General features: G+C 40.7%; 1 protein-coding gene across 1 annotated transcript in view; it reads left to right on the top strand.

The window, feature by feature from the left end:
- Nucleotides 1–17,307: 17,307 nt before the first annotated feature.
- LOC103806907 (probable G-protein coupled receptor 133) overlaps nt 17,308–25,386 on the top strand; it is a gene marked incomplete at its 5' end in the record, with an annotated part of 68,544 nt that continues 60,465 nt past the window's right edge. Inside the window, 2 exons of the mRNA XM_009079618.1 lie at nt 17,308–17,381; nt 19,299–19,422. Coding sequence (XP_009077866.1) covers nt 17,308–17,381; nt 19,299–19,422 — 198 coding nt within the window. The remainder of the gene's footprint in view (nt 17,382–19,298; nt 19,423–25,386) is intronic.

The following is a 25,386-nucleotide window of genomic DNA, read 5'->3' as shown; positions in this document are numbered from 1 at the left end:
CTGTCCAGAGAATGGATTTTAGTTTGCAGTTGTGTGCTGTGCCCAAACACATTATGTGTGGCAGCTTGAGAACAGAGTAAAAGAAACACTATAGATGAGGTTAGAATTAGACACCAATAGTTTGGGTTGAATAAAATCCACTCTGTTTCAGTTTAACATGGAAGTATTCTTTCAAAGAAAGATTTGTGACCTCCAGGTATGTGGGGAAAAAAATCATTTTCCCTTGTTTTCAACAACTATCCCTCTAAGAAAAGTATATTTAAAAGCCACAACCAGCCAACCAGATAAAATACACATAAAAATCGAAACGAATAGAAAAAAACCCCCATTGTTTTTAATTGTGGGAAATCTGCACACATTAGTTTTCTGAGGATATTTTCAACCTTGCCTCAGTCCTCAGCATGCCAGCAAAGTGCTTTATATAGCTTGTGTCAGAGGAGCTGTGCTAGTAATTGATGCTGGGAGCTGGAGACTGCCATGCCAGAGTCCCATGATTGCTATGTTCGCTGGCCTTGGATCGCTGTCCCCTGCTGTAGTCTACATTAAAGGCTGCTTGTGTTAATTACTGGGAAGAAGTAGGCAAAAGTAGATATTTGGGAAGTCATTTTTTTGTCAGCTGAAATCAATGAATCCAAGTGTAGCAAGGGCTGTAACCTATAATATCCATGGACCACATCGTTGCATGCTGCAATTTGCACAACGTCTCCAGCCATCTGCAGCAGTCCTACCCCAGGGATTGTGTTGCTGTATGTGCTTTAATTTCTCTTGAGATTTTTCAATCTATTACCACGTTCCCACTGAAGCAGAAGGATTGCTAGGCACACAGTGAAAAGAACAGAGGAGCCCCATGTTCCAGTTCTTCAGTGTGTGGTTGATAAAAAGATGCAATCTAGCTGCAATCTCATCTATATACAATATGTTAAGGATGAGAGTAGATTACTGCTGTCTGGATTGCCCAAGGCTGGAATTAGTTTCGTTGTTTTTTCTATTAAATTTAAAAATAAGGTGATTGTTGGTATCATTTTTGTCCTTGAGGGCAGGGAAGAAAGAGGAGCTAAAAGCAGTATAAGTGGCATATGGATTTAGGGAGAGACAGTATTTTAATAGCCTTGATTCTTCAGGCATAAGACAAGTGTCTGCAGTACAGATTACATCTAATAGCTCTCAGTAGTGCATCAAATAGCTCCTCAGTACACCTCAGTGTTTCCATTTTGCCTTCAGATGTCTTCACGTGTATTTCATCTTTTGGTCTTCTCATGAAAGTTCTTATAATAGTTATGTTGCATTCCCTAAATATTTCTACTAACAGCAAACAAGAAGATCATTACAGTGACACAGACCAAAGGATGTGCATGATTTTGATGCCTGAATAGCCCTCTCCTTTCTTTGGGAGACTAGAGGGGGAATCATACCCGTGTCTTAACATGATGCAGGATCAACCCCTGTGTTTCCCTTCCTTTCTTTGGGAGACTAGAGTGGGAATGGTACTCATGTCTCAGTGTGATGCAGGATCAATCCCTGGGTTTCCCTTCCTTTCTTTGTGAGACTAGAGTGAGAATGATACTCATGTTTTAACGTGATACAGGATCAATCCTTGGGTTTCCCTTCTGTGATGTGCAATGCCTCAGCTCAGTGCAGGTGGTTGAAATGTTCTCCAGCAAGAATGCAAATTCCTTCCTCACTGAGAAGGAGATTGTACTTTTGGGAAGAGGATACAGCTGGGAGACATGGAACAGATTAAGGAATGGGAAGGGCCACTGAATACAGCAATCCCTTTTATGTCCTGAACATTCCCTTACACAAGTTGCTCCTTTGAATGTGACAGTTCACATTTGTAAGCATGAAGATAACCTGTATCTGAGTCAATCAAAACCAAAATAGCACCAAGTAGTGCAACCTGGAAAAGCAAACAAAAAGCAAAATGTACCTTTGTAGCAGGACCAAACTTTGTGCTTGCTGTAAAGGGCTCTGGTGCTGGCAAGCTCTGGTTGGGCTGGCAGCACTTTCTAGTAATGAAATCTAGTGGAATCTGAGGTCTCTGAGTGTGTTAATAAGGAATTTTCTGGCCCTATAATGGAGACACCCATCCAAACCTCCTTTAAATCCAAAGAAATACTGTAACTGGCTTAAATGGGTTTGGGATCAAGCCATGAATTCTGCAAAAACTTTGCAGGCAGATTGAGTTGGACATAGACACTTGGTTTGCATTACAGCTCAGTCTCAGTAATAGATGTGCTCACCCTGAAGTTCTTTATAGCCCCAGTGCAACATGAAGAGGCTGAGGAGGATGATGACAGCTCTGTACATAAAAATTGCATTAAAACTCTAGATTAGGAAGTTATACAGAACTGCCTTAATGACCAAATTGTTAAAAGCTGCTTTTACAGATAGCTGATATTAAAGTTTAGATATTCCTGCAACATCCTGACTCACCTGAAACATTGTATGTGGCTGTTTGGTTTTGTTGCTCTTCCTGTTGAATGTGGAGAGAATTCAGAGAGTTTGCCAAGACAAACAATGAGAAGAGAAGTAGGAGCAGAACTCCAGAAGAAGTCTGGTTGGATCAATATTTTGCTGGTGGGAAATAAGCAGAAATGAAACACTACTGTGTAAAAGAGAAATAAGAGGCCTAGCTGTGGTACTGAAGTCTTGCTGCAAGTGCTTAGAAGATTCCCTGATCTACTCTTTGCCCTCCACTGTGTGCACTGATTGCATCTTACTTAACACACACCCAACAGGTACTGGGTAGTGCAACACAGTTTGAAGAGGCTTCAGGGATAATTCTGATGGTAAATAATATCTCAGATGGGATTTTGCTGCTTTTGAAATTTGTGTTTCTTTCATTCCTTTAATGTGAGACAAACTGTACACATTGCTGAGTCCAAGAGGAAGAAAGGGCTGTGTTTTCCCTTCCTTCTTCTCTCTTCCCATCTTTCTGTCCCCTTCTCCAGGCTCTTCTGCTTTTTGATTCTGTGTAGCATGAGGAGACCATAATGAAAGGCTGCCCATAAACTAGAAGATTGCCTTTAAATTATATTCCTTTTCTTTGTATTGATGCTCAAGGCTGTTTCACTCTGGTGCTTTAAAGTTCTGATTTATTAGTGGCCACAGCCTGGGCTGTCCCCTACAGTGATCATGATCCCCACTAGGTAAATTGCAGGGGTTTATGAGAGTGTTTGTGTGATGCTTCCATTAACTGCAATAAAGCCTTTAGTGTGCAGGGCACTCCAAGAATCTCAGTGATAGCACTGATGCCCCTGATAATTCACTGTGCTGCAAAGAATCTAAATACATCTCTGGGGAAGGGTGTTTTGCCTTTTTCTCTTCTCCAATTTTAGAAATACTCAATTTTGAATTGCCACAAGAGGTTGTGAAAGAGCCTCTCAATTATGTAAGAAGTTGCTTGGCATTTTTTTAAATGAATCACCTTTTATGCTTTCCTAAAGGTAAATGATATGGGCATGGGGTGGATATGCACAGCATGTGTCATTTTTAGTTAAGAGGATACTAAATGTTCTTAAATTGGAAGTAATGGTTGGAAGGAATCTCTTGACTTATTTAGACTATTTATCACTCTGTGACAGGTTAACCATCATCTCCTTATTAGAAAATACATTTATTTTCAAGGCAGTCAGACACTTACGAGAGTATTTATAGACAATGAAAAGGAGTTCTTAATTGAAAGTGTTGCCCCTATTGGAAATATTCCCATGAATGCTAGCAAGAATGTTTCCAAAAATAACATGTTTAGCAAAAGAAAGAAGTCTCCATACTCCAGGACATAAAACATCCTGAAGTAGCACTCAGATGACACTGAAATAGTTGCTGCAATGTTCTGAGACATTGTGTTCCTAAAACTGGACTTTCTTTTTAATAAGTCTTAATCACAGCAGAATGGGAATATTGTGCCTTGTACCCACTGAAGTCACTGGGAGTTTCCCTACTAGGTTGAGTGGGAACAGAATGGATACCTCTGAGCCCTATAAAGCTTCCTGGCATGCAATAGTTTGCTGAAGGCTTTTGATTTTTGGTGTGTAATTTTTCTGATGTTCTACAGAATTATCCTAGAAAATTAAATTGTGCTCTCAGCCATTTCTGTTTGCATACAATTATAGTTTTATTAGCTCTAAAAGCATTTCCCCTATGTAATTTTTTTTTTTCCTGCAAGAAGAGAAAAGACACCAATTGATTGAGGGTGCCTGTGTCACAGGAGCTCACTGGAATGTGACACTGGTGTATTATGTAACTACTGGCCACTGCATCTTGTCAAGGTGCTTAAAAATGCAGGTTAGCAGGCAGTGACATTTCACTGAAGAGTGAGAAATAGAAAGGAAAGGAGCACAGCAGCATTGCCATCGAAGGGAGAACATCATTTCTCATTCTTTGCCCATTTGAAATTGTTGTACTAAGTAATTGACAAACGAGTTTGGAGATTTTTGCAAAGCTCTAATGACCGTAGCTGCATTCCTCAAGCCATTAGATCAGTTTCCAGTGGGACTCACTGCTGATTTCAGGAATCTCATGGAAAAACTGAGCTCCAGACAAACAGCACAAATTGGGAGCCGAGTAACTGCAGAGGCATCTAAATTGATGGCAGGAGATGCCTTTATGTGGCACACTATGGCATGCCTGGATGAATCAGCTGGCAGGCAGCAATCCCTTATCAGGCAGCTTGCTCCCCTTCCTGCACTGGTTGTCTTGGAAAAACCACCACCTATAAGATCTCTAAGATCAAGTTCAATGATTAACCTGCCACTCCACTGTAACCTCTAAAGCATAAGCTATGTCTTCCAGTGCCAGATTCAGACATCTCTTAAACATTTCCAGAGATGGTGACTCCATCACCTCCCTGGGCAATATTCCAGTGCCCAGGATGGAAGTCAAAGGTCATGGGAATCACTGCACCACCTGCTCAGGTGTCCTGTTCCCTCTGCTGCACTGTCCTTTGGCACAGGGGTCATCCTCAGCACTTCCTTGGGCAATGCTTCATCCTCAGGTGCATCCAGGTGCTCCTCCAGCCCCTGGGACATGCTCTCACCATCACTCCTTGACCACCTTATCACCCTCACTGCCCACCCCTGGGGCTGCAGCACACCGTGGGGTGGAGCTGCCTGTGATGGTGGTGAATGGCCATGAGTGGGGGGACAGGGTTGAAAACAAGGGTTTGGCTTCTCTGGTGTGGGAGAAATCCTTGGACTTAGTAAATACTAAGGGTCAAGGGTCAAAAGATCAAGTCAAAGGTCACTTGTCAGAGCTGTTAGGATCTGATCAGTGAGAGATGCCCCTGCCCAAACTGAGGTGCAAACAAGACCACGTGCCAAAGTCAATAATATATTAATAATATATTCCATAATATGGGTTTTATTTTACAATAGATCTGAGCTGCAAAGGTAGAAAGAAGAGAGGGGATAGAGAGAGAGAGTGGCAGTCACCACTCGTGGTTCCAGCAGCATCCCCTTTGTCCTTCTTCACCTTTAGCTTCTCGATTGTGGAGGTCCTGAGTGATTCTCCCAGTGGTGAGGTCCCAGGTTGTTTGTCTGGGGATACCACCTTTATACAGTCCAAATTCTGGACATCCATGGAGGCATATTGCTCACTTTCATGCAAAGCTTTCCAGCCCTTGCTGCAGCCCCTCATCACAGTCCTTGTGCAGCACCATTCTGGACATCCATGGAGGCATATTGCTCATTTTCATGCAAAGCTCTCCAGCCCTTGCTGCAGCTCCTCATCACAGTCCTTGTGCAGGACCATCGTCCTCTCACAGCTGGGCCCTGGCTTCAATTCCAGCTGGCTCTTTTTCTGTGACTGCTGTATCAGCAACATCTCTATCTGTGTTGTGTCTGGAGACATACATGAAGCTCCACTGACTTCCATTTTCTCATCTGAAAAACCAACTCAATGGCTTAGTCTCATATTGCAAAATTTTGTAGCTGGAGCTAATGGACCAGGCCTAATTCCAGACTGGTTCTCAAATCATTGGATGTGGCTGATGCACAGATCAAATAGTTCTGGCACCCTGATATTTCCTGTGAATGAAAAATGACACAAAATAGTTGTGTGAATTTCATCCCCATTCATGCAACAGACGAAAAGACAACATTTGGCAAATGTACAGGAATGGGAGAAAAGATACAAACCAAAGGGAAAAAAAATGTAAATGTGCTCAAGAGAGGGTTTTTTCCAGAAGGAAAATTAAAAAAAAAAAAAAAATCAGCCAAAAAAAAAGCAGGTTTTTTTAATGGAAACCCATGAGCTTAATCCTAGAAAGATCTAGTCAGGGGAATATGATGTCTTCATGGAGTGTCAAGGTCTAAGCAATAGAGTCTTGCAAGAAGGCAGGTTACATCTCTCTGCTGCTCATGAAGCAATACAGAGGAGCATTTTTATCTCAAGATGAGGATTAACTTTAGACCCAGTTGGGTGCTGATCTGAGCTGTATCTGAACAGAGCAGTCCTGCTCCTGTCCTTGTCTCCTTTGCCTTGGGGTGGTTTGTCTCATTTATTGACTGTACTTTAAGACAACAGCTGTAATTTATTAATATGATAGAAAACTTACATTTTTGTGGGGTTAATTTTATTTTTTTTTCCAATCATTTTCATTCTGTGGCTGTTTGCTGGAAGTAGAGCAAGTGAAGCATTAGGAATGTATCTCCTCATCCACAGTTTGAGGAGTGGGGTCAGGAGAAGAAAGTCCTCCCAGTTCACTGCATACTTAGAGTGGTCTTCAGGTGATCGAGGGCTGTTGGGAAATGCCACAGCTTTGGGCTGTGTGTGAACACAGGCTGCTACACTGGTCTCTGCAGCCTTTAGTTTCCACTGTGCAAAGCCTAACAAGATACAGGAGTCATGTTTTAGCCTGAGACATTACAGAGTAAATAGAGAGGATAATGAATGTGAAATGAAATGAAAGAACCCGTGAAAAGTCACATGGGAAAAATGAATTAGGGAATAAAACCAAATGTCCTGAATCCACGTGATTTTTTGATTACACAGGATAAACATTCCCTTATCTCACCTAGTGAGCCTGAATATCTTGGCCTTAAGTTTTTTGGAATATTTTCCAGTCTGGTTACAACAGTCTTATGGTAGAAGGCCTGTGCTTTGTATCTTTCTGAAAGCCTTTGTCATGAGCTGTGGCATTGCAACTGGAATGTTTATTGTACTCTGTCATTATTTATACTCCACTGCTTCCATTGACTGCCTGTCCCACCCCATCTCCGGAGATTAGTGGAGTCAGGGAAAGGATAAATGATGATTAGCTGCTAGTCAAGGGATGTAAGAGCTGAAAGGGTCAATCTAAAACAAAAGCTGCCACATATAATGCACAAAGAATGTGAGGCACTTTCAGAGGCAATGTGAGCATAGCCAGGGTTTTAATGAGAAAGGAAAATGCTAACATATAAATCCAGTCCTAGAAAAAAAATTATTAGCAACAAACATACTGAGTGGTAAATATTTTTACCGTTTAGCCTGGTACTCTGTTTCTGACGTGAACTATTAAAACTCCTCCTAAAGCTTCCCTTAAATCATGTCTTCAAAACTGCCTTTAAAACATGGTCCTTTGTTTGGAAACAAATGCTAGCAAAGATGGTTCTGCAAACGAGTGAGGACAAACCAACTGAGTATCTGACAAAATCTTGGGTTTTTTCAAAGCATGCAATGCAGACCTGATCACACTCTCACTGAAGCTGACAAAGTGGCTTCCAGCATCTGAAGAAGCTGGAATTTTCCTTCTGGAGTACAGTTCAATTCATGTTAGTGTATCAATGTCATACAACATAGTCCCATTAAGCTACTTTCTGTGCACACACAAATCAAAAGGATTTTTGTGCCTGTGCCTTGGAGACCTTGCTCCTTGGGTGCTCCCTAAGCTCTTGCTCCTTTGTTGTGACCTCTACTCCTCCTCACCAAGGGCTGCCAAACCCATGTGGACATGGAAGACAGGACTGAGCTTCATCTGAAGGCCTGGGCAAAGCCTCACTGGTTTAACTGGGTTTCCCAAGGAGGCTCGGGGAGCATTCCCTAGGATCAGCAGCCCAAGCCCCTCATCATATTGCTATTCTGTCTTTGTTCTGGTTCATGTGTGGGTTTTGACCACATTAAACCTCTTGTGTTCCCAGACTCAGAAGGTTACCCATTCCCAGAAGCTAATTTTGTCCTTGGAGTTGAAGTGCAGGGGATTGCAGTCTTTATAAAGAAGATAAATGTATAATTCCCAATTATTCAATAAACAATCTATTATTCCTGTTATTATCATGCAGAGTAAATGAAATTTTAATGTTTCACTGCTTCAGACTGTCAAAGTCCTTGTGCTCTTCAAAAAGAAGGGCACAGACTTTGGTCTTTTTGTAGGAAAATTAGGACATGTTTGTGGCTGGTTTTTTGTTTTGGTCCGCTTAGAAAAGGTAATACATATTGATTCTTCACTTGGAAATCTATCTTGGTCTAACTAGTATGTGCTTATTGTGTGAAAAAATGCCTAAATGTTCTCTAAAGCCCTTTCCATAATAAATATGAGTTAATAATGATGAAGTTTTCTCATAATTATGACTTTCCCTCTTTCACTCTGGTAGAAAACAGAGATGTTTGTGAATTCAGGCTTTATTTCTATTTTGGCAAAGAAGTATGTAAAGCTGAAACCAAAATGTGCCAGTGAGACTTACAAATGCTGTTGGGTTTTTAAGCTTCATGTTGCTTTTGAATTCAGTGCAACTTGTTGCTGTTGCTGAACCTGTTATTTGTAGGTACTGAAAGTCTTCTTTAGGGGGTTTCAGTTTCACCTGAGCATTGTGAAATCTAGTTATCAAAAATCCAGGCATGTCTTATTTGGGATATAGGTGTCTGCACTGTGAAAATTAGAGCAAACACTGTCAGGCCCTTCCTGCCTGTCCTGCCACAGTGCCCAACTCCTGTCCCAATTTCTTGTTTCTGATGTAAACTCTCTCTGCCCCAGTAACATGCATATTGTGAATCACAACTGCAATTTAAAAGCCAAATCTGAGTGTCTTGACTGGTTCCTGTCTGATGCAAATGTTTCTCTTCTTAAGAAAAAAAAAAAAGCCATCAAGAGGGAAAGTCCAGGCACTGTTTTGGAAACTAAGAATTGTGGAAATATTACCTAATAGGAGAAGTATTCTTAAAACTGATTCTACTCTGTGCATCCCTTTAAGGGATTATGCTTTTTGCCTGCCTTCTGGTCCCTGTCACTGTGCTTGTCATTACCTAGACAATGTTTCCTGTTACAGAGCTCTGCCTTGGGCCTGGATAGTTGTATGGCAAAGGGAAATATTTCTGCTTATGTCAAAATACTACAGGTGAATGGGGCAAAAAAAGGATTTATTTGCTTCTTTCAGTATGGTTCTGTTGGATTAGAAAATGTGTCTATTTTTGAAATAGCCTTTTCTATATCAGTCAGACCAGTTGTTTTCCTTTGGTAATCACATGAGTTAAGAAAAGCAGAGTAGATTAAGAAAGGCTGTATAGAAGGCACATCTGCTTCTCATTTTAGAAAAGCAACACATTTTAAATATAATAATGCAGAGTAGCAGAAATGGGCACAGAAAAGGAAACAAAAAAACCTTAACAAAAGACACCATCATCTATTTCAATAAGCAGTTTCGGAAAGTTATCGTGGACTTGTATCAGCATGAGCACAAAATCTACTTTATTATGTTGATTGTAAGGAGGGTGGAGAAAGGCTGAAATGATATTTCATTCATCTATCCAAAAAGGCCTGCGAGCTTCTAGCAGTGTATGTGACTAGAATTTTGCAAGGCTGGTGGATGGTTTGCACGGACTACTTTCTAAGTATTTGACTTTGCTTGCATTAAAAAGAGTGTTTTCAAGGAGCCTAGGAGTGCAGAAGCAGCATAAAGTAATGCAGTTGTTGATCAGAGGAATGAACACCACAACCTGTTGCATTAATAACCTGCCTTGGCAAGAAATATCTCACAAAATTACCTTCTGGAAGAACCAGGCCAAATGCCCACATTGGGGTACTTCAGGACTTTTAGCTTTGCTTTATCCATGCTCTAAGGTTACACTCAGCTTGGCCCATCTAACTTAGGTGTGTTAAACAGATCAGAGCATAAAAGACAAAAATGAGATCTTGGTTTGGGGAGAACAACTCTATGGGATTCTGTTTATGGCCCCTTGGTGATCTCCACTTCAGGTGGGTTTGCCAGTGGAAACAATGATAGATTTCCTTTGCTTTATTTATTTGTCAGTCTGAGAAACTCTCTTTGAGCCCTGACAATCATGCTGGGCTTCTTCTTCTGTCTGATGAGGAGTTCTGGAGCTCTGAGTGTGTGCAGATAGGAGAGGAGCTGGCAAAAGCAGAACAGCTGCTCTGCAGGGCTTTGCATCACATTAAACCCAAATAAAGTCTTTTAAGCCATGAGTAACTGCCTCGACATGGGCACCTTGAGTGAAATAACTTGCATTTTTAATTACTTGATTTAAATTAGATCTCTTTGGAGCCAGACTGCATTCATTAATTTTGGAGAAGTAATGTCTAGCTGGAGGTTGTGCCCTGAGTCGATTGGAGGCAATGTGGAGTGTCCCAACAAGTTTGATGACTCTGGGTCTGTGTAAACAACTCTATCAATAACACATGGCAAAGAAACTGGCTCCTGCTCACTCTCTCACTTGAATTGATTTGTTAAAACGTAAAGAGATGAGGAAACATGTCCCAAGTGCATCAGTATCATTGGCTTAACTTTGCACTCAGTCCATCCTTCAATGCCTAAATCCCATGGAGGTGTAGATGACTGTGCACATATCATTTTTTCCTGTTACATGTGGATATAACTGTTTAACTGTAAGGACAGATCAAAACCCTCTAGCTGCTATATTCCTAATTCCTTAAATGAGACTATTTCTAGAGAGAAAATATTAATATTTTTACTTTGTCATTCTTTGGAACCGAACTGTGCTTTAAGGGACATGAGAAATGTTTTCACTTAAGCACTAAGACAGCTTTTCATACAGCTCATCACTTCAATCCTGTGTCTATTGGTGCTCACATAAGGAAAGGCTGCTGTGCTTCTCACTCGCTGTCATTTAAATTTTTAAGCATCAAATATTTACTGATGTAACTTGCTTGCTGCCCAAATTGAATTTCAAAGGTCCTTATCCTGCAGTTTCTGTTTGTGCATGCTTTCCATTGAAGTCAAGCTCCATGCATCTCTAATCAAAATGAACCTGCTTCTTTGTATGGCTATTTTTCAACCTTTCCATGCTCTCCTTTATCCCCATGATTTACAGCAATATTGTGAGTGTTATTAATCCAGATTGCAGTCAATGGGAGTTTGGCATGGGTTTGTACTGCATCTTAAGTAGTTCTGGCTTTCAAACTGAAAGATTTTGGCATTCAACTCCTTGTCAGTGCCCAATGTTTACCAGCACACATGAAACACCCATCGTGCCCATATGCACCCAGGGCAAAGAGAAAGAAAAGGGGAAGAAATATTTGAGATATTTGAAATTGGGGAATGTGTGAAGGCATAGTCCTTAGAGGAGATATGGTTAGTGAGGCTGAGCAAGGTACTTTGTGCTCAGAGATTCTCAAGTCCAGGCCTCAGCACTGACATACTGATGCTGTGCTATGTTAGCTGTCTGAGGGATTTTTGTGTGTGTAACATCTGTGTTAGGGTGGGAATTTTGTAGCTGTAAAATTAAGGAAAACCCACTTGGGAGCTGTGTATGTGTGTTCAGGGAGTTTATAATTTTAACTCAAGGGTCGCAGGCAGTTTGCATTGCCAAAATTTCAGCTTTCCTCAAAAAATTTGCAAAATAATGACTTTTATGCTATATAGCACCCAAAATCAGAGAGAAGAGCTATAAATCTTTTAACACTGTCATGGCATTCAGCAATCACTGCCACAGCTTTTCTAGGTGCCATGAAGCTTAGCTGTGCTATGAGCAGGTAACTTGAATTGGATCAAAGAGACAAGCTGAAGAACGATGAGCACCAAGTAATATTTTCTGTTTCTGTAGATCACAAATAAGTGTGTGACAGATGCACAGTGCTTGTCAGCTCACACTGAGATCTGCAAGTGGTCAGATGTTGTCTTGGTGGCTGTTGCATGCAGCCTCTTGTTCAGCCTTGTAAAAAGAAAGGATCCTGTAAGGAGAATGGGAGTTTTATTTCCATGGATGTGAACTTGCTAGTTGAAAAAGCAAGATCTTGTGAGGCTGTACACATTCAGAATGAATCAATTATATTTTTTTTGCTATGTGCATTAATTAAAAAAGAAAATGCCAGGACAATTTCCTTATCCATTCCCTCCTCCTTTTCTCTCTCTCTCTTCATAGAAATGATATCCACTAGAGCAGCCAAGATATTTCTCAGTCTGCTGCTCATGGGTCTTTTCATTACTTTTTTTGTTCTCACACTGCTTGCCCAGTACAGCAGCTGTTAAATGGAGAACTCTGAGAACTGGGGAAGGCTATTGGTATAGCATTTGATTAACACTATTTTTGCAGGAAATTGATATGTCAACTTTTTTTAGCCTCGGGCAAAGGTTCTATCCAACCCAATCCATATGGCAACTTTCTTTAATTTCAGATGCCTTTATAACCTCTGATATTTCACTGGGTTTTTTTTTCCACCCTTTGTGCTATCATGTGATTTTTGTTCAACTATATGATTGTCCCATTAAGAAATACATTCAGCAATCTTTCCTGTTGGCCCTGGGAGCCTGCAGTGTTTTGTTCATTGCTTCAGTGAGTGTGTGTTGGCACAGCTCCGTTCACAACAATGAGACAATGAAAGGTCTGGCTTTTATCCACAACACACTATAATTCCCTATTCATAAGATAAATTCCTTTTTGTACAATTTTTAATTTTTTTTTCATTACATATGCTAGTTACATCTTAGGGTGAATCAGTCAAATGGACTCTAAATTAAAATAGTTGGCTGATCTAAGCCCAAAGTCTGTTGCAATGCAGTTTTCTCACAGCTTGGAAGAAAACAGCCAATATAGCCACTACAGAAATAGGTGATTATTCTTACCCTCTGTCTTTTTTCCAGGTAACTGAGTAGATGAATGTCCCCTAAAGTTTTAATCTTCTAGGTAATTAGGAGAAGTAGATGGAAAGGAAAGTCAATAAACCATGTGTCCCTGAATAGGTCACGCTGACAGTCAGGATGTCACTGGAAGGACAGGAAATCCTTAAATTAGAAGCATCATTTTAGTCTCTAATTTAATCCATAAACCAGAATCAAAAGTGGTTTTGAATGGTACACACATAAGAATATTTCAGTGGGGCTGTGAACTGCACAAAAGACTCAAGCATACAGAGAAGAGGCTTGTTTGTCTTAGTGCCTTTTCTCACCACCTTCAAAATCATCCAGGGTATTCTTGGAGATACAGAAAACAAGGCTTCAAAATCTCCAAATAAGACAAAATTCTATATTTTGTAAACAGAGACAAGTGAACTCCGAACTGAACTTAACAGAGTAAATTATCAACTGCTTTGGATGAGAGAAGTCCAACACCCAACACGTTGGGCTTGGAGCTGCTTAGTTTTGATCAATGACAGATCTGACCCAAAGGTTTGTCCTTCTTCACACTGGCAAAAGAAGGTGCACACCCTCCTCTCTCGGTGGTCACCACTATCTAGCTAAACATTTGCTTTTTTAATTCAGGGGAGGAGAGGAGAAACAAGCTAATCACATAAAGGTTCACCCCACCCTCTGCTTGGCTTCTCTTCCTTGGCAAGCCTTCCCAGCAGCAGCTGGCTGCCTGTTTTTCTTCTACAATTGTGTTCATGACATTTCCTGCAACTAGGTTTTCCTGAAGGTTTCCAGCAGTCCTTTCAGCCCACTCCCCCTCTTTTTTGGCCTCCTCACCCACTAACCATGGCTCATGCCTAGTTCCCAGCAAGCACTGAATCCCCATCCCACATCCATGATTAGCCTCTGTAAGCTCTCAAGCTATACATTGATTTTCTGGGGTTTGCTTGTGAGTCTGACCAATTTACTGAGCATAACTGGTTACTGTAAGGGATGCTGAACAGCCATGATGTAAACAGAGCCAGTCAGAGAATCACAGAACATTAAGGTTGGAAAAGACCTCCAAGATCATCGATTCCTATCAGTCCTTCCTCAAGGTACCTGCTCTAGCAGACAGACACAGACTTTGCCCTGTTTCTCAGTTGTCTCCTCTTTTAATATAATTCTTTTTTGGAGAAGCTGCATGCAGCCCTCTCCATGCTAAATGACTGATATGAAGAACCAAGATTAGGGAGAGCTCATGCACAGATCCTGGATTACTTAACGTGCTGGTACTTTCCCTCACCACACTCCTGAAAGCTTCATAAACTGTCCTTTCACAAGCTTTTATAAACACTCAAGTGACTTAATCTTTCAGTGTAAAAGCCTACTTGTATTTTAAGCTTTCTGTTATCAATGTCATTAAATCAATATCCTCGGTGCTACAGGATCCAAGTCACATACAAGCTGTCACACACAGTTTAACTTAAGAAGTGCAGAATTGAGGTACAGTCAGTTTGCTTTTCGTAGATTAGAGAGTACTTTGAAGTAGAGCTGTTGAAGATCAGAGGGAGTTTATTCCTCCATAGCCAGTTTCTTATATGTTGGGGGCTCTCTATTCTAATGACAGTTTTGTTGCAGAACTTCAGTGAAGTCTAAGAAGATGAGTATTTTATGCAGTTATCATAAATGGCACTGGAAAGCCTTGTCAAGTCTGTGTTGTGGGTGTTAAAACATGGGACATACTCTTTTAGAGAAATAAAAAGGCGAAGTTCTATGAACCCTTCTTGTCCATTTTTCAATCTATTTATCTCTTTTTTTAAATTATTATCTGTTCTTTTTCTACCTGGGTACTCACAGAATTCTGGACAGGTCAGAGACTGTATGGCCTCACTTGGTGCAGTTCATTGTCTAATGAGTGACATCTGTGTTTAGAGTTAAGATGGAGAAAAACAGTAATTTGTCCCTTGCCAGAGATACTTAATGGAGGGTAAAACATACATCTGGGATTTATTTGTGTAAAAAGGCACACAACTGCAGCACTGTCTCCTTCCAACCTGACCCTCTGGTGCCTTTTCCATTTAGTGTATTAACAATCCAGATTTATCTAGAGAGATCTTACAAACCAGAAATGACAGTTATTGTTCAGTCTTTGCTGTTATTACAGCAGGTCTTTCTCTCTCCCTTTTTTTTTCTATTTTAGCCACTGTTGGTCTGTCATAGAAGTGAAATAATTTGTAATACAAACTGACTGTAGGTTCATTCAATTGCTTACTTCAGGAAAGCTATGGGCACACTGGACAGAACACTAAACAGTGCAATGGGCAAAGAGTGTCAGGTGCCCTTGCTGCTGGTGAAACACAATGCACTCTGCCAACAAAACTCCAAATTAACTGAACTTGCAGAAGGCAGTTTTCCAGCCATGGGTTATGGATCATTAGTCTTCTGCAGTTTCTGGACTAGTGCTCTTCAAAAATGCTCTGAGCAGCAAGAGGTGTGATGCAGGAAGGAAGCACTGAAAGGCACTTCATATTTCATAGATGTTTTGTGATTTGAAAGTTGTGCAGGACCTTCCACTGTTAGAGGTGAGGCTGTGGTGGAGCATTTTCTGAAAGGAATGGGAATGTCAGGATTGATGGATCTAGCAGGGAACATACCAATTTGATCCTGAAGCCTTGTACAAGGCCTTCACAGGACAATGAAGAAGGAGCCCTTTGTGTTAATTAATGTCATATACTTGGCTTTACTACATCTCTGTCACCATAGCTGGAAAGAAAGTGGCATGAAGAGATCAGTGAGATATTTCCTGGTGATGAAGAACTTGAATCTATCCCATTAAACCTTCTCAGTGTGGCACACTGTGAGAGTGTGAGGTTTTAGTGTTGGCTTTGTTCCTCATGGAACATGTTTCCTCATGGAAAAGGGTTACAGGATGTCACCAGAGTCAAAGGGGAAAGTAAAGACCCTTGGCAGAGAAGTGACACTTCTTCCTCTCCACAAAGCAGCTGCCCTGCAACCTCAGCTGTTTCTGTGGTGAAGGCTTGGGGAAAACAAGGTGAGGCAAGGAACTAGAAATTTTGTCCAGGGTTGTGCTCAAGCAGATAAGAAGATTTCGTTTATGCTATCCAGAGATGTGAGTTAAGAAGAAGTAAATGTCCTTATCTACAGCATAGCTACTTGAGGTGTGTGGAATCCAGTGTGAACGTGTGAATGCCTTGGGCTAGGCAGAAATGCTTCATTATCACTAGTGAGGAGGGAACTGTGCTACCTTGTGCCTGGCACTCCTTGTTGGTCTTGTGGGAGAGGAGAAAGAAAATTGCATCAGGAACTTCTTGTCCTTGGTTGAGTTTCAGCGTGATGAGATGGTGAGGTTTTTTTCCTTCTTTCTCTAGAACAAGGAAAGCAATGCTTGGTTATCTTTCAGCTTGACAGCAGAATTGTGTTGCAATAATTTGAGAGCTGTTGATTCACCAGTGATTTGTTTATGTTGAAGACTGGCAATTAAAAAAATTGCTGCAAGGTAGGGTCCACACAATGTGGACTTTGGGGATTTATGGGTTAGAAAAGGTTGAACAGATCCTGGAAATCCTCTAGCTTGCATATTTTTTGTATAGCAAACTATTACTTTACTCCAATATAATTTGAATTATTTTGTCATGAAGCTGATGCAACAGAGTAGAGAATGGAGTCTCAAAGATTCTTGAATACAGGAGGTTGAGTTAGCTGCTGAGTCTGTTTATGGAAGATAGAAGTTATGTCATTATAATGCTGAGGTGCATTCAAATAAAAGCTTGAATTATGACATTGCTCTTTTAGTCTGATTGTTTGTTTTAAAATAATTGCTATTGTGGTAAGGAAATGTCTGTGAGTTGGCCATGGTAATGCACATATTTCAGTGTTATTAATCCCAAAATGTGACATTTTGATTACCCACTGAGAACAAATGATGAACAAAACGCAAAGAAGCCAAATATGTGCCGAAGAAATCCTGCAAAAATTAACACATGTATTTGTGCTTATATAGCATAAATAATCCTGATTTGCTGTTTACTTAAACAGGACACAGATTTCTCACTCAAAGCAGCACGAGCTTAATCCCAGTGTGTGAAATTAAGACTTAATACCAACCTTTGTATGTTTGGGGCTTGTGTTAAAGCTATGAGGACTGACCAATTTTGTTGTTAGTTATGGTGTGCTAACCTAGAATAAGTCTCCTGAAATTATTATAGCAATGAGAGTTTAAAGTAATTGAAGAGTGGAATTTAGTCCTTTTTAAACATTTTTTCAGAGTTTATATCTTTTCTTGCAGACACCCAGACAATACAGCCTAGCACGCAACAAGAGCAACAGAGTCCATCTTTACTGTGCATTTCTGGACTACAGGTATGTTACAAAATTTCAAATTCTTGAACTTGGTTTAATTAAATGGCACTTAGCTTTGGATGCTGTGTATAACCTTCTTGTTTCCTTTTGTTCATGGAGATAGTCAAAGAAATGGAACCAGTGCTTCAGAAAAAACACAACCTGATAGTAACTTCTTGCCATAAATAGGAGACTTGTTATTCTCAGAGTCTGGGTTAGGCAGGTAATTGGGAATCTGAAAAAATTTCATAATTAAAAGTGCAAACTGATACAAATTGGTTTATGAGTATGTCCACTTGGGCAGATGCTTGGATGTTTTAAGATGGCAAACCTCCAGCACAGCCATTGTTTTCATTGGATCTGTGCCTGTGTCACAACATCATGTGAGATCAGTATTTCAGAGCTGTGAATTTTGCCCAATCCATGGAATGGATAAATATTGTGCCCTTGAATGCAAATTAGAATAGAAAGGAAATAAATATCGCCTCGAATTTCAGTTAGAAAATAAAAACTATGCAAAAGCAGTAGCTTTTCCTTTTGGTTTTTATTTTTTAGCTCTGAATATATATTTCATCTGGTTTTGATTTTGAAACATGCTGCTCTTACAGAATTAATTCAGAAAGAATAAAAATGGAGAATTTTGAATTTCATGGGGATTAACAGTGTTTGAGCCGGAACAGTACAAGCCTAATTGATGCAGCAATGGCCCATGGTGCTGTGATCCCTCCTATCCACCATGCACTTGGGAAGGTCACTGTAATTGTTTGATTGAAGTTTTGTTTCAAGTGTGTAGAACTGTCCCAGCTGTTGGCAGTTACTCGTTGTTATGGTTACTTGCAAATTGCGATAAATTAGAAACAGATTTTACTGAAGCAAATTAATATGGTTGTGGCATTGTTCTTGTACTGTTCTCCACTGGGGCTTGGGCCCTTGAGGCTTTGCCTCAGGGTAGAAATTAAAATATGAAATCTGTCCTTCCAAATGAGTTTCATTTGTGCCAAGATGGTCTTATTCCCTCGTGCGTGGTAGTTAAAGAATAAGCAATTGGTTTCTGACCTACAACAAACTCTCTTTGAGAACTCAAGGAGGTCCCGAAGGACAGAAGTGTGAGGTAATACCTAAAATAAACTCTGAGAAAAATACAGATCCCTCGATCTAGCTGCAGGGCCCAGAATAATATCAAAAGTAATAGATAGTTAAGATCAGGCAGTTTGGGTGGGTGATCTATGGTGCTGAGCCCATGGAGCCCCCCGAGATGTGTGTCTGTGGCTCCTGTGTCCCCAGCTTCACTTCAGGACTGTGACAGCACAGAGGATTCTGTCTTTCCCTGGCTTAAAGAAAAAGCAAACTCATGAAGATCACTCTCCTGCACAGCTCAGGGACCACCAGGTCACACAGCCTGCCCAGCCATTCCCTCAGTGGAGCTGGAGCTGCTCTTGCTGTTCCTGAGGAAAAAGTGACAAAAACCATGGATAGGTCACTAGAAATTGTGCTCAATCAGCCTGAATTCCTTTGAGAGGATGAGCAATGGATAAGGGACAGGCAGCAGATGAGATACACTGACTTTTTTGGGGTTTGCAGGATTATTGACTTGTCTGATACTACAGTTCTCCAAATACAGGAATTTGAGTCTGGGTGAAATGCCATAAATGAGATGCACAATGTACAGAAAAAAAAAATGTAGTTATCATACATTGATTACAAAGCTGGGAAGAAATCTCTAGAGACATACATAAAGAATTTTGATCTGCACCCTGTCCTGGTCAATATTTTCCTTATCTATTTTCATGATGGAATCGAGAAGATGTGTTTGTGGATGTTTCAGCCTGAGATGGCTTCCAAACCTTTTTCTCTCCTCTAGAGTGCAATGCATGCTAAATTAACCTGCATAAGAGGCATTTTGATAGAGATAATGTTCCATTTTTGTGTGCTTTGCAGCAATGGAACTGGTGTGTGGTCTAACGAAGGTTGTGTGCGTGAGAGTGGAGACCTCAACTACTCAGTGTGTCTCTGTAACCACCTCACTAACTTCGCCATCCTGATGCAAGTGGTACCTCTGAAGGTGAGATAAAGCAAAGGAGTGAATCTGTTAAAAATGAAGCATAAATATATCAGTTGCATCCTCACACCACATCAGTAAGTGATTGGAACCGGGCTCGTTTTTTTTTCCAGACTCGGATTTATTCCACATCTTGCTTTCTGCCATGATGTTTTAATATTTCTTGACAATATTTATTTTTTTAAAACTTTTGGGAACTGAAATGGAGCACGAACTGAAACACATCTTGGAGTCCCCTTTATCTTATTCTCACCATTTTGGCATGATTTCTTACAGTTTTCTAGGCAGGAAAAGCACCAGAGGACATTGTACAGGTCACCTTGGCTTTTATGTTTCATTTTCAAGAGAGAGACAGCTGAGATGTGGCTGTTTAGGGTTTTGGTAACTAGACTTGTGGAATATAAACAGCTGAGCTTGAACTCCATGTGAAGTGAGCTCTGCTGCCAGCTGGCCCCTGCCCTTGTCTCTGCCAGCTTTCCAAGTGTCTCCCTGCTGCTGTTCCTTCACGTTGCTGCCAAGCAGAGGCTTGTGCAGAGGGAACATGAGAAAGAAAATGATTCTTTCGAGTTGAGAGTGAACCCCTTATGTATAGTTTTCTCTGCGCTCACTTTCTTTGTCCAAAGAGTTGGCAAGCCTCTTTCCAGCTGGAACACAACTTTCCCTGTTTACCCAGGACCTTTGCTTGCTGTTCATGCTCATCACTGGTTGCAGATGAAGTTTTGATGGCAAATACTTTGCTCTGTACACTAGCCATGTTCTTCTCTCCATGCTAGAGAGTGTGTCTGCTCCTGGCAGGTGAACTGCTGTTTCTGCTGAAGGACTCCCTCTCCAAAACTCAGCAGCAGGCAAGATCAACCCCATCCTGGACTGTAGCAGTCAGAGAGACAGCAGTGCCACATAGGAAAGGGTTTTTACCACTTCAGTTAGGTGTGCTGCTGTCTGGGAGGATCCAATGGAGTTAGCAATGTAGGTCTGCTCCAAGCAACCCTCAGTTAATAAATAACAAAAGCATAATATAAATAATTTACAAACTGCACATTTAAAGAAACATATACCTATTGTCTGTCAGATTTATACTCTCTGGCACGTTCTCAGCTTTCTACAGGCACTAGATTAAGAGACTGAAGAAAAGCTTCAGTAGGACTCCAACTACCACATTTATCACTGTGTCCTGCTAACCAGCACGGTGTCCTCTGTGGTGCAGCTCTCTTGGCATGGGTGTGTTGACTAGACAGTCACATCTCAGGCTTTGGTTAATTGCTTTGAATGATGGGTTTGTTCTTCTCTTAGGCAGGAGCTTTGCCAAGACAGCACCTGACTCAGGATGGGTTTGTGAGGGCAGCACAGGTTCCTGCAGATCCAGAGCCCAACTTGCAGTGTAAGGGAATTCTAACCAGCAGCACCAAAGTCTTTTCAAGGACTGACTCATCCCAAATTGCTATTAGGAGCTACTGATTCAGGAACATTCTTAGTACAACTGCTCCCCTGGTAATCCTGGTTAGAAGGTGCACTGCTGTCGAGGTCAGGGTCACAGTTTAGAACAAGATGGTCTGCTATTCAAAGAGCTTAATTAATACCCACTGCCCTTTGTATTACTCTAAGCATTTGAAGATGGGGGTTAGCTTCTTCAGGTCATCTGGGTTTTATCTAACCATGATTATCTTTATTACTTGTAAAGGACCTAATGGCCCCAGCTGGTTTCCAAGTATCATTTTTCCAGGAACTCTTCATACTGATAATAAAATGCAGCTTTGCCTGAAGAGCCCCATCTTGTGAGACAAAAGCAACATGGGAGAAATGCACTGCTACTAACCCTGCTTTAAAGAGCAGCATACAGGGAATTAGCCAGGATTAAACAGGATGGGCACCAATTAAATGCCATTGAAAGATTGTTTCTCCACTGGGGAATAGTTCTGAAAGGTCTAACTTCAAACAAACAGACTTGAGATTGTGATCATTAATGGGATGCTGCAATAAGTTTTAGTATTATGCAATATTAGTGACTGGAGATCAAAGATATTTCATATCAAAGTCTTTGGAATCAAGTTTTCCTTAAGAGGTCTGAAATGCATAATGAGGAAAGGCTGGATGTGAATGGACCATGCAGTTCCTCACAGTCTAATGGTTCTATTTTCTTTTTTTTTCTCCCTACTTAAATTTTTGATCTAATGCATTTACATCTGCCAAAGTCTGTGGGAAATGTTTTTGCATTGCTTTTTTTTTCCCCTTTATGATATTTTAGTAGAATGACGTGGATGTGTGAGACAGATAATTACTTTGGTGCATAAAAGACCTCTGACTTGGCTATTATATAGTCCCTTTCTTAGAGTTCATCAGAAAATCTCATCCCAAATCTTTGACCAAGACACACCCTTTTAATTGACCATTTGGAATTATCTTGTGGTACTGATTTTTTTTAACTAATGAAAAAAATTCTTCATTGTGTAATTGGCATGAAGGTAAGAGTCAGCTTCCTGGCTTTGGAGCTGTACAAGCAAACTGTGCTCTGCTACAAATTCCTAAAACATCTGCTAAGTATTTGCTTCACGTGTCTAAGCATTAGAGCCTAATGAATCAACAAGACAATTGGAAACTTCTCTCAGGTGTCCTTGGAACCCTCTTAAGTAAATGTTCAAATGCTGTGGATTTTAAGCACATATTCATGTTTACTCATCGTGTTCTGAAATTCATGAGGTTCAAAGGGCTCATTTAAATCACCCATTGGAAGAGCAGATTGTCAGTGCTCTAAGAATTGTTGCAACGATGTTATATTTGATCTTGAACTTTTTTATCTGTTGGGGTTTTTTACATAAATGAAGTACAGAGATGATGTGAGACAAGTAAATGGGAGGGTCTGAGCATGCAATTGTTCACATTTGGACAGTTCTGTTTATCTAGCTGTTGTATATCTGTGTCCATATAAATAGAAATGGAAGAAATTTTTCAGCATGAACACTATTTTCCACAGAACATTTTTTTTGTCTAGATTCTGTCCCTTACACAAAGGGCTCTGATCTTAATAAAAATTGCAAATAAATTATTGGAAATACATTACCTGAAAATTGCAGAGATTTTCATCAAACGCTGCATTTTTGTACAAAAAAACATTTAATTCATTCTTCATGGGAATTCTTTGGCTGTTTTATACTTCCATTCTCCTATGGAAAGTATAATTTCCCTTTCTTTCCATGGTACTGATAAATGCAGCTCTCAGGGGAGCAGCAAGAGACAAATATGCTCTCCAAGGGCACCAGAACAGCCTTTAATGCAGCACTCAATGGAACAGTAAAACCAGGTCTGAAGAGTTCTACCAGCCCTTGCAGAAAGACAGGCAGATGCACAGAAAATTTCAAACAAACAAACAAAAATAAAAATGGGCATATTGGCAGTTGTAGAGTTGTAATATAGACCAGTGTGTATGCTGCAGCTTCAGACCCAGGAGAACATCCCTAGGGAGATCACTGTTGATGTGGAAATGTGTGAACTCTTGAGACCAGCTCAGTGTGATAAGTGTTCTGACTCAGCTTCTCTTCACATTGATCTTCTTCCTGCCCAAAAGACCAAAAAAAGAAAGAAAAGAAAAAGCACAAGCTTTCCATTAATGAGACATTGCAGTTATTTAGAGTTTGCTGTTCCCAACTGGAAAGCACAACATCCTCGTGGAGTTCAGACAAAGCCAAAGTGTCTCTAAGCAACAAACACTGAAAATAAGTGACCTTCCTCAGAAGTACCTACCCTGGCACACAGAAAGGTGTGGTGAGAGTTTCTAATGAGCAGAGAGCTTAGCTTGTATGATAACTACATGTCAAGGATGGTGACTCTTTCTTCTGGGTTATGCTAAATTTGAACAAGAATCTCCTTACTTAACTCCTTTGTTCTTTCACATGGTTAAGTCTAACTTTTTCCACTTACAGAACTACAGCATGATCCAGACCTTGGCAGCTTCTGTGAACCTGCCCCAGTGCTTTCCTTCCTGCTGGTACTGGTCCAGCTCCTTTTCACACCTTCACCAAGATCCAGCATCTCTCTATATATATTTACACATTTTGTGCATTTCTTGTGCACACAAAAGCCTTGCTATATATTCTCGATATTCTTTGTCATTGCAATTTTGTTACAAGGTAGAGAAGTGTGTTAATAATTTATGCACTTGGCTTGGGGAGGAATTACAGTGTCTCACATGGATTTCATTTTGTTTCAGTGAAACATTCATAGGAGCAAAACCCTAGGATATCTTGCATCTGACAGTGCTGTCTCTTGAACATGTGAAATAATGTGAGATGAGGGATGCTGATGAATTTTTAGACCTTTATGGCACAGATCATCAGGTGGATCTAATTTCCAGGGAGCATAGAAATGCAAGAAAGTTCTTAGAAACAAGCTGTGAGTTCCTGATTTTGCTTCTTGATCTTTACTCAAAACAGGTTAGATTAATTCAGTCACTATTCTACTGTATGCCAGCTGGAAGTCATCTCCAGAGGCTGAAATCTGCCGAGATGAAAAAGCATTTTTATTCCAATATTCAGAGAAAGAAGTTGAAAGAGACCAGTCACAAAGAAAAATTTTCAATTCTGGAATTTTAACTTAAATGTGACAAAATAAACCTTCACTCTAGTGTCTATGGGCTACACATCAGGGTGTGAAGAACTTTGAATGCTGTGAATTAGTTAAAACTGAGCTTGAATTACAAATGGAGTTGATACTCCAGATTTTATCTAAGTTTCAGCAAGAGCTTGAATACACTAAAGTGACAGTGTTTGTGAAAGAAGGGCACAAACATTGCTGCTGATGAGCTTGGGGTACATGTTTGCAGCTTTAGCAGTTGTAACAAGTTTATTTCAGGAATGAAATAACCATCTTGGAAAAACTTACAACCATGTGGTGCTCAGATGTCAGCCTGGCACTGACCTGTTAGCCTGCTGATGAATTGGCCCATGTGGAATGCTGAAATTATTTGTGTTTTATCACTCTGCTGTTATGTCTGTATCACTCCTGGCCCAAATTCTTGCTTGCTGAGATTTGATTATCTTGTTGGTTTTCACTTGAGAAATTATAGCATTTATTTTGAATTCTGGAGATTAGTGGTCATCAACAGGTTTGAACAAATAAATAAGTTCATTGAAGGTAAAATGTGACCAAAGATGAGCAGAATGTTCCTGAAGGGACATGTTCAGCCCTTGATTGCCTTTGTGAAGTTGTATGGATGTAATTAAGGTCAGCAAACCATCAGAGTTTGGAAACTTGATGGAGAATTCTTTTCACAACTCTGATCAAGTCAGTAAGACTGAGAATTATTACATTGCATCTTCAAAAAAAATAATCAGTGGAATGTCCAGATATTAATTGATTTATGCACCCTCCTCTGGGAGACTCATTACTCTGAGCTTCTCTTTGTGTTGGGGGAACCTGCAGTAGGGTAAAGAAGTCCCTCATAGCAAATCATTGCTCAAGCTGCAGTCTTGGAGATTCATGTCTCTCCTTCTCTTGCCTTGATCCACAACCCAATGTACAGTTTTTCCTTCACCTGGTGCAGTCAGAACAAACCTGTGCTGCCAGCTGCCCTGCAGTGCTGCAGTTAGGGAGATACTGGTGCACTACCATAGCTGTGGTAGGAAAATTAAATAATCCACTTAGTTTGATGTGTTTACATTGGTTTATGTTTGTTTCTCCTGGAGAAAGCCCAAGCAGACAGTACCCAGGGTGATGTGCTCCCTGTGGTGCTTGTCTTGCAGCATTGTGGTACAACACTCTTCACTGTGCCACAGGCAGGAACCTGGGTAGGAGCAGTAGAGGATTGGGGATGTACCCTCAAGTGTATATCTGCTGGCACAGAGCCTGGCAGGATCTCAATCTGCAGTGCCACCTCCTGCACCCAACACCTGCTGGTACCTCCAGCTGGAGGAGAAATCCTGTTCCTGGGGGAGGAGGGACAGGGGACATCAGGAGCAACACCCCTCTGGCACTGAC

The sequence above is a fragment of the Acanthisitta chloris genome, unplaced genomic scaffold (assembly GCF_000695815.1).
Source record: "Acanthisitta chloris isolate BGI_N310 unplaced genomic scaffold, ASM69581v1 scaffold1018, whole genome shotgun sequence".
In the NCBI taxonomy this organism is placed as follows: domain Eukaryota; kingdom Metazoa; phylum Chordata; class Aves; order Passeriformes; family Acanthisittidae; genus Acanthisitta; species Acanthisitta chloris.
The sequence above is the reverse complement of the archived record's forward strand: the minus strand, read 5'-3'. Positions and strand labels throughout refer to the sequence as shown.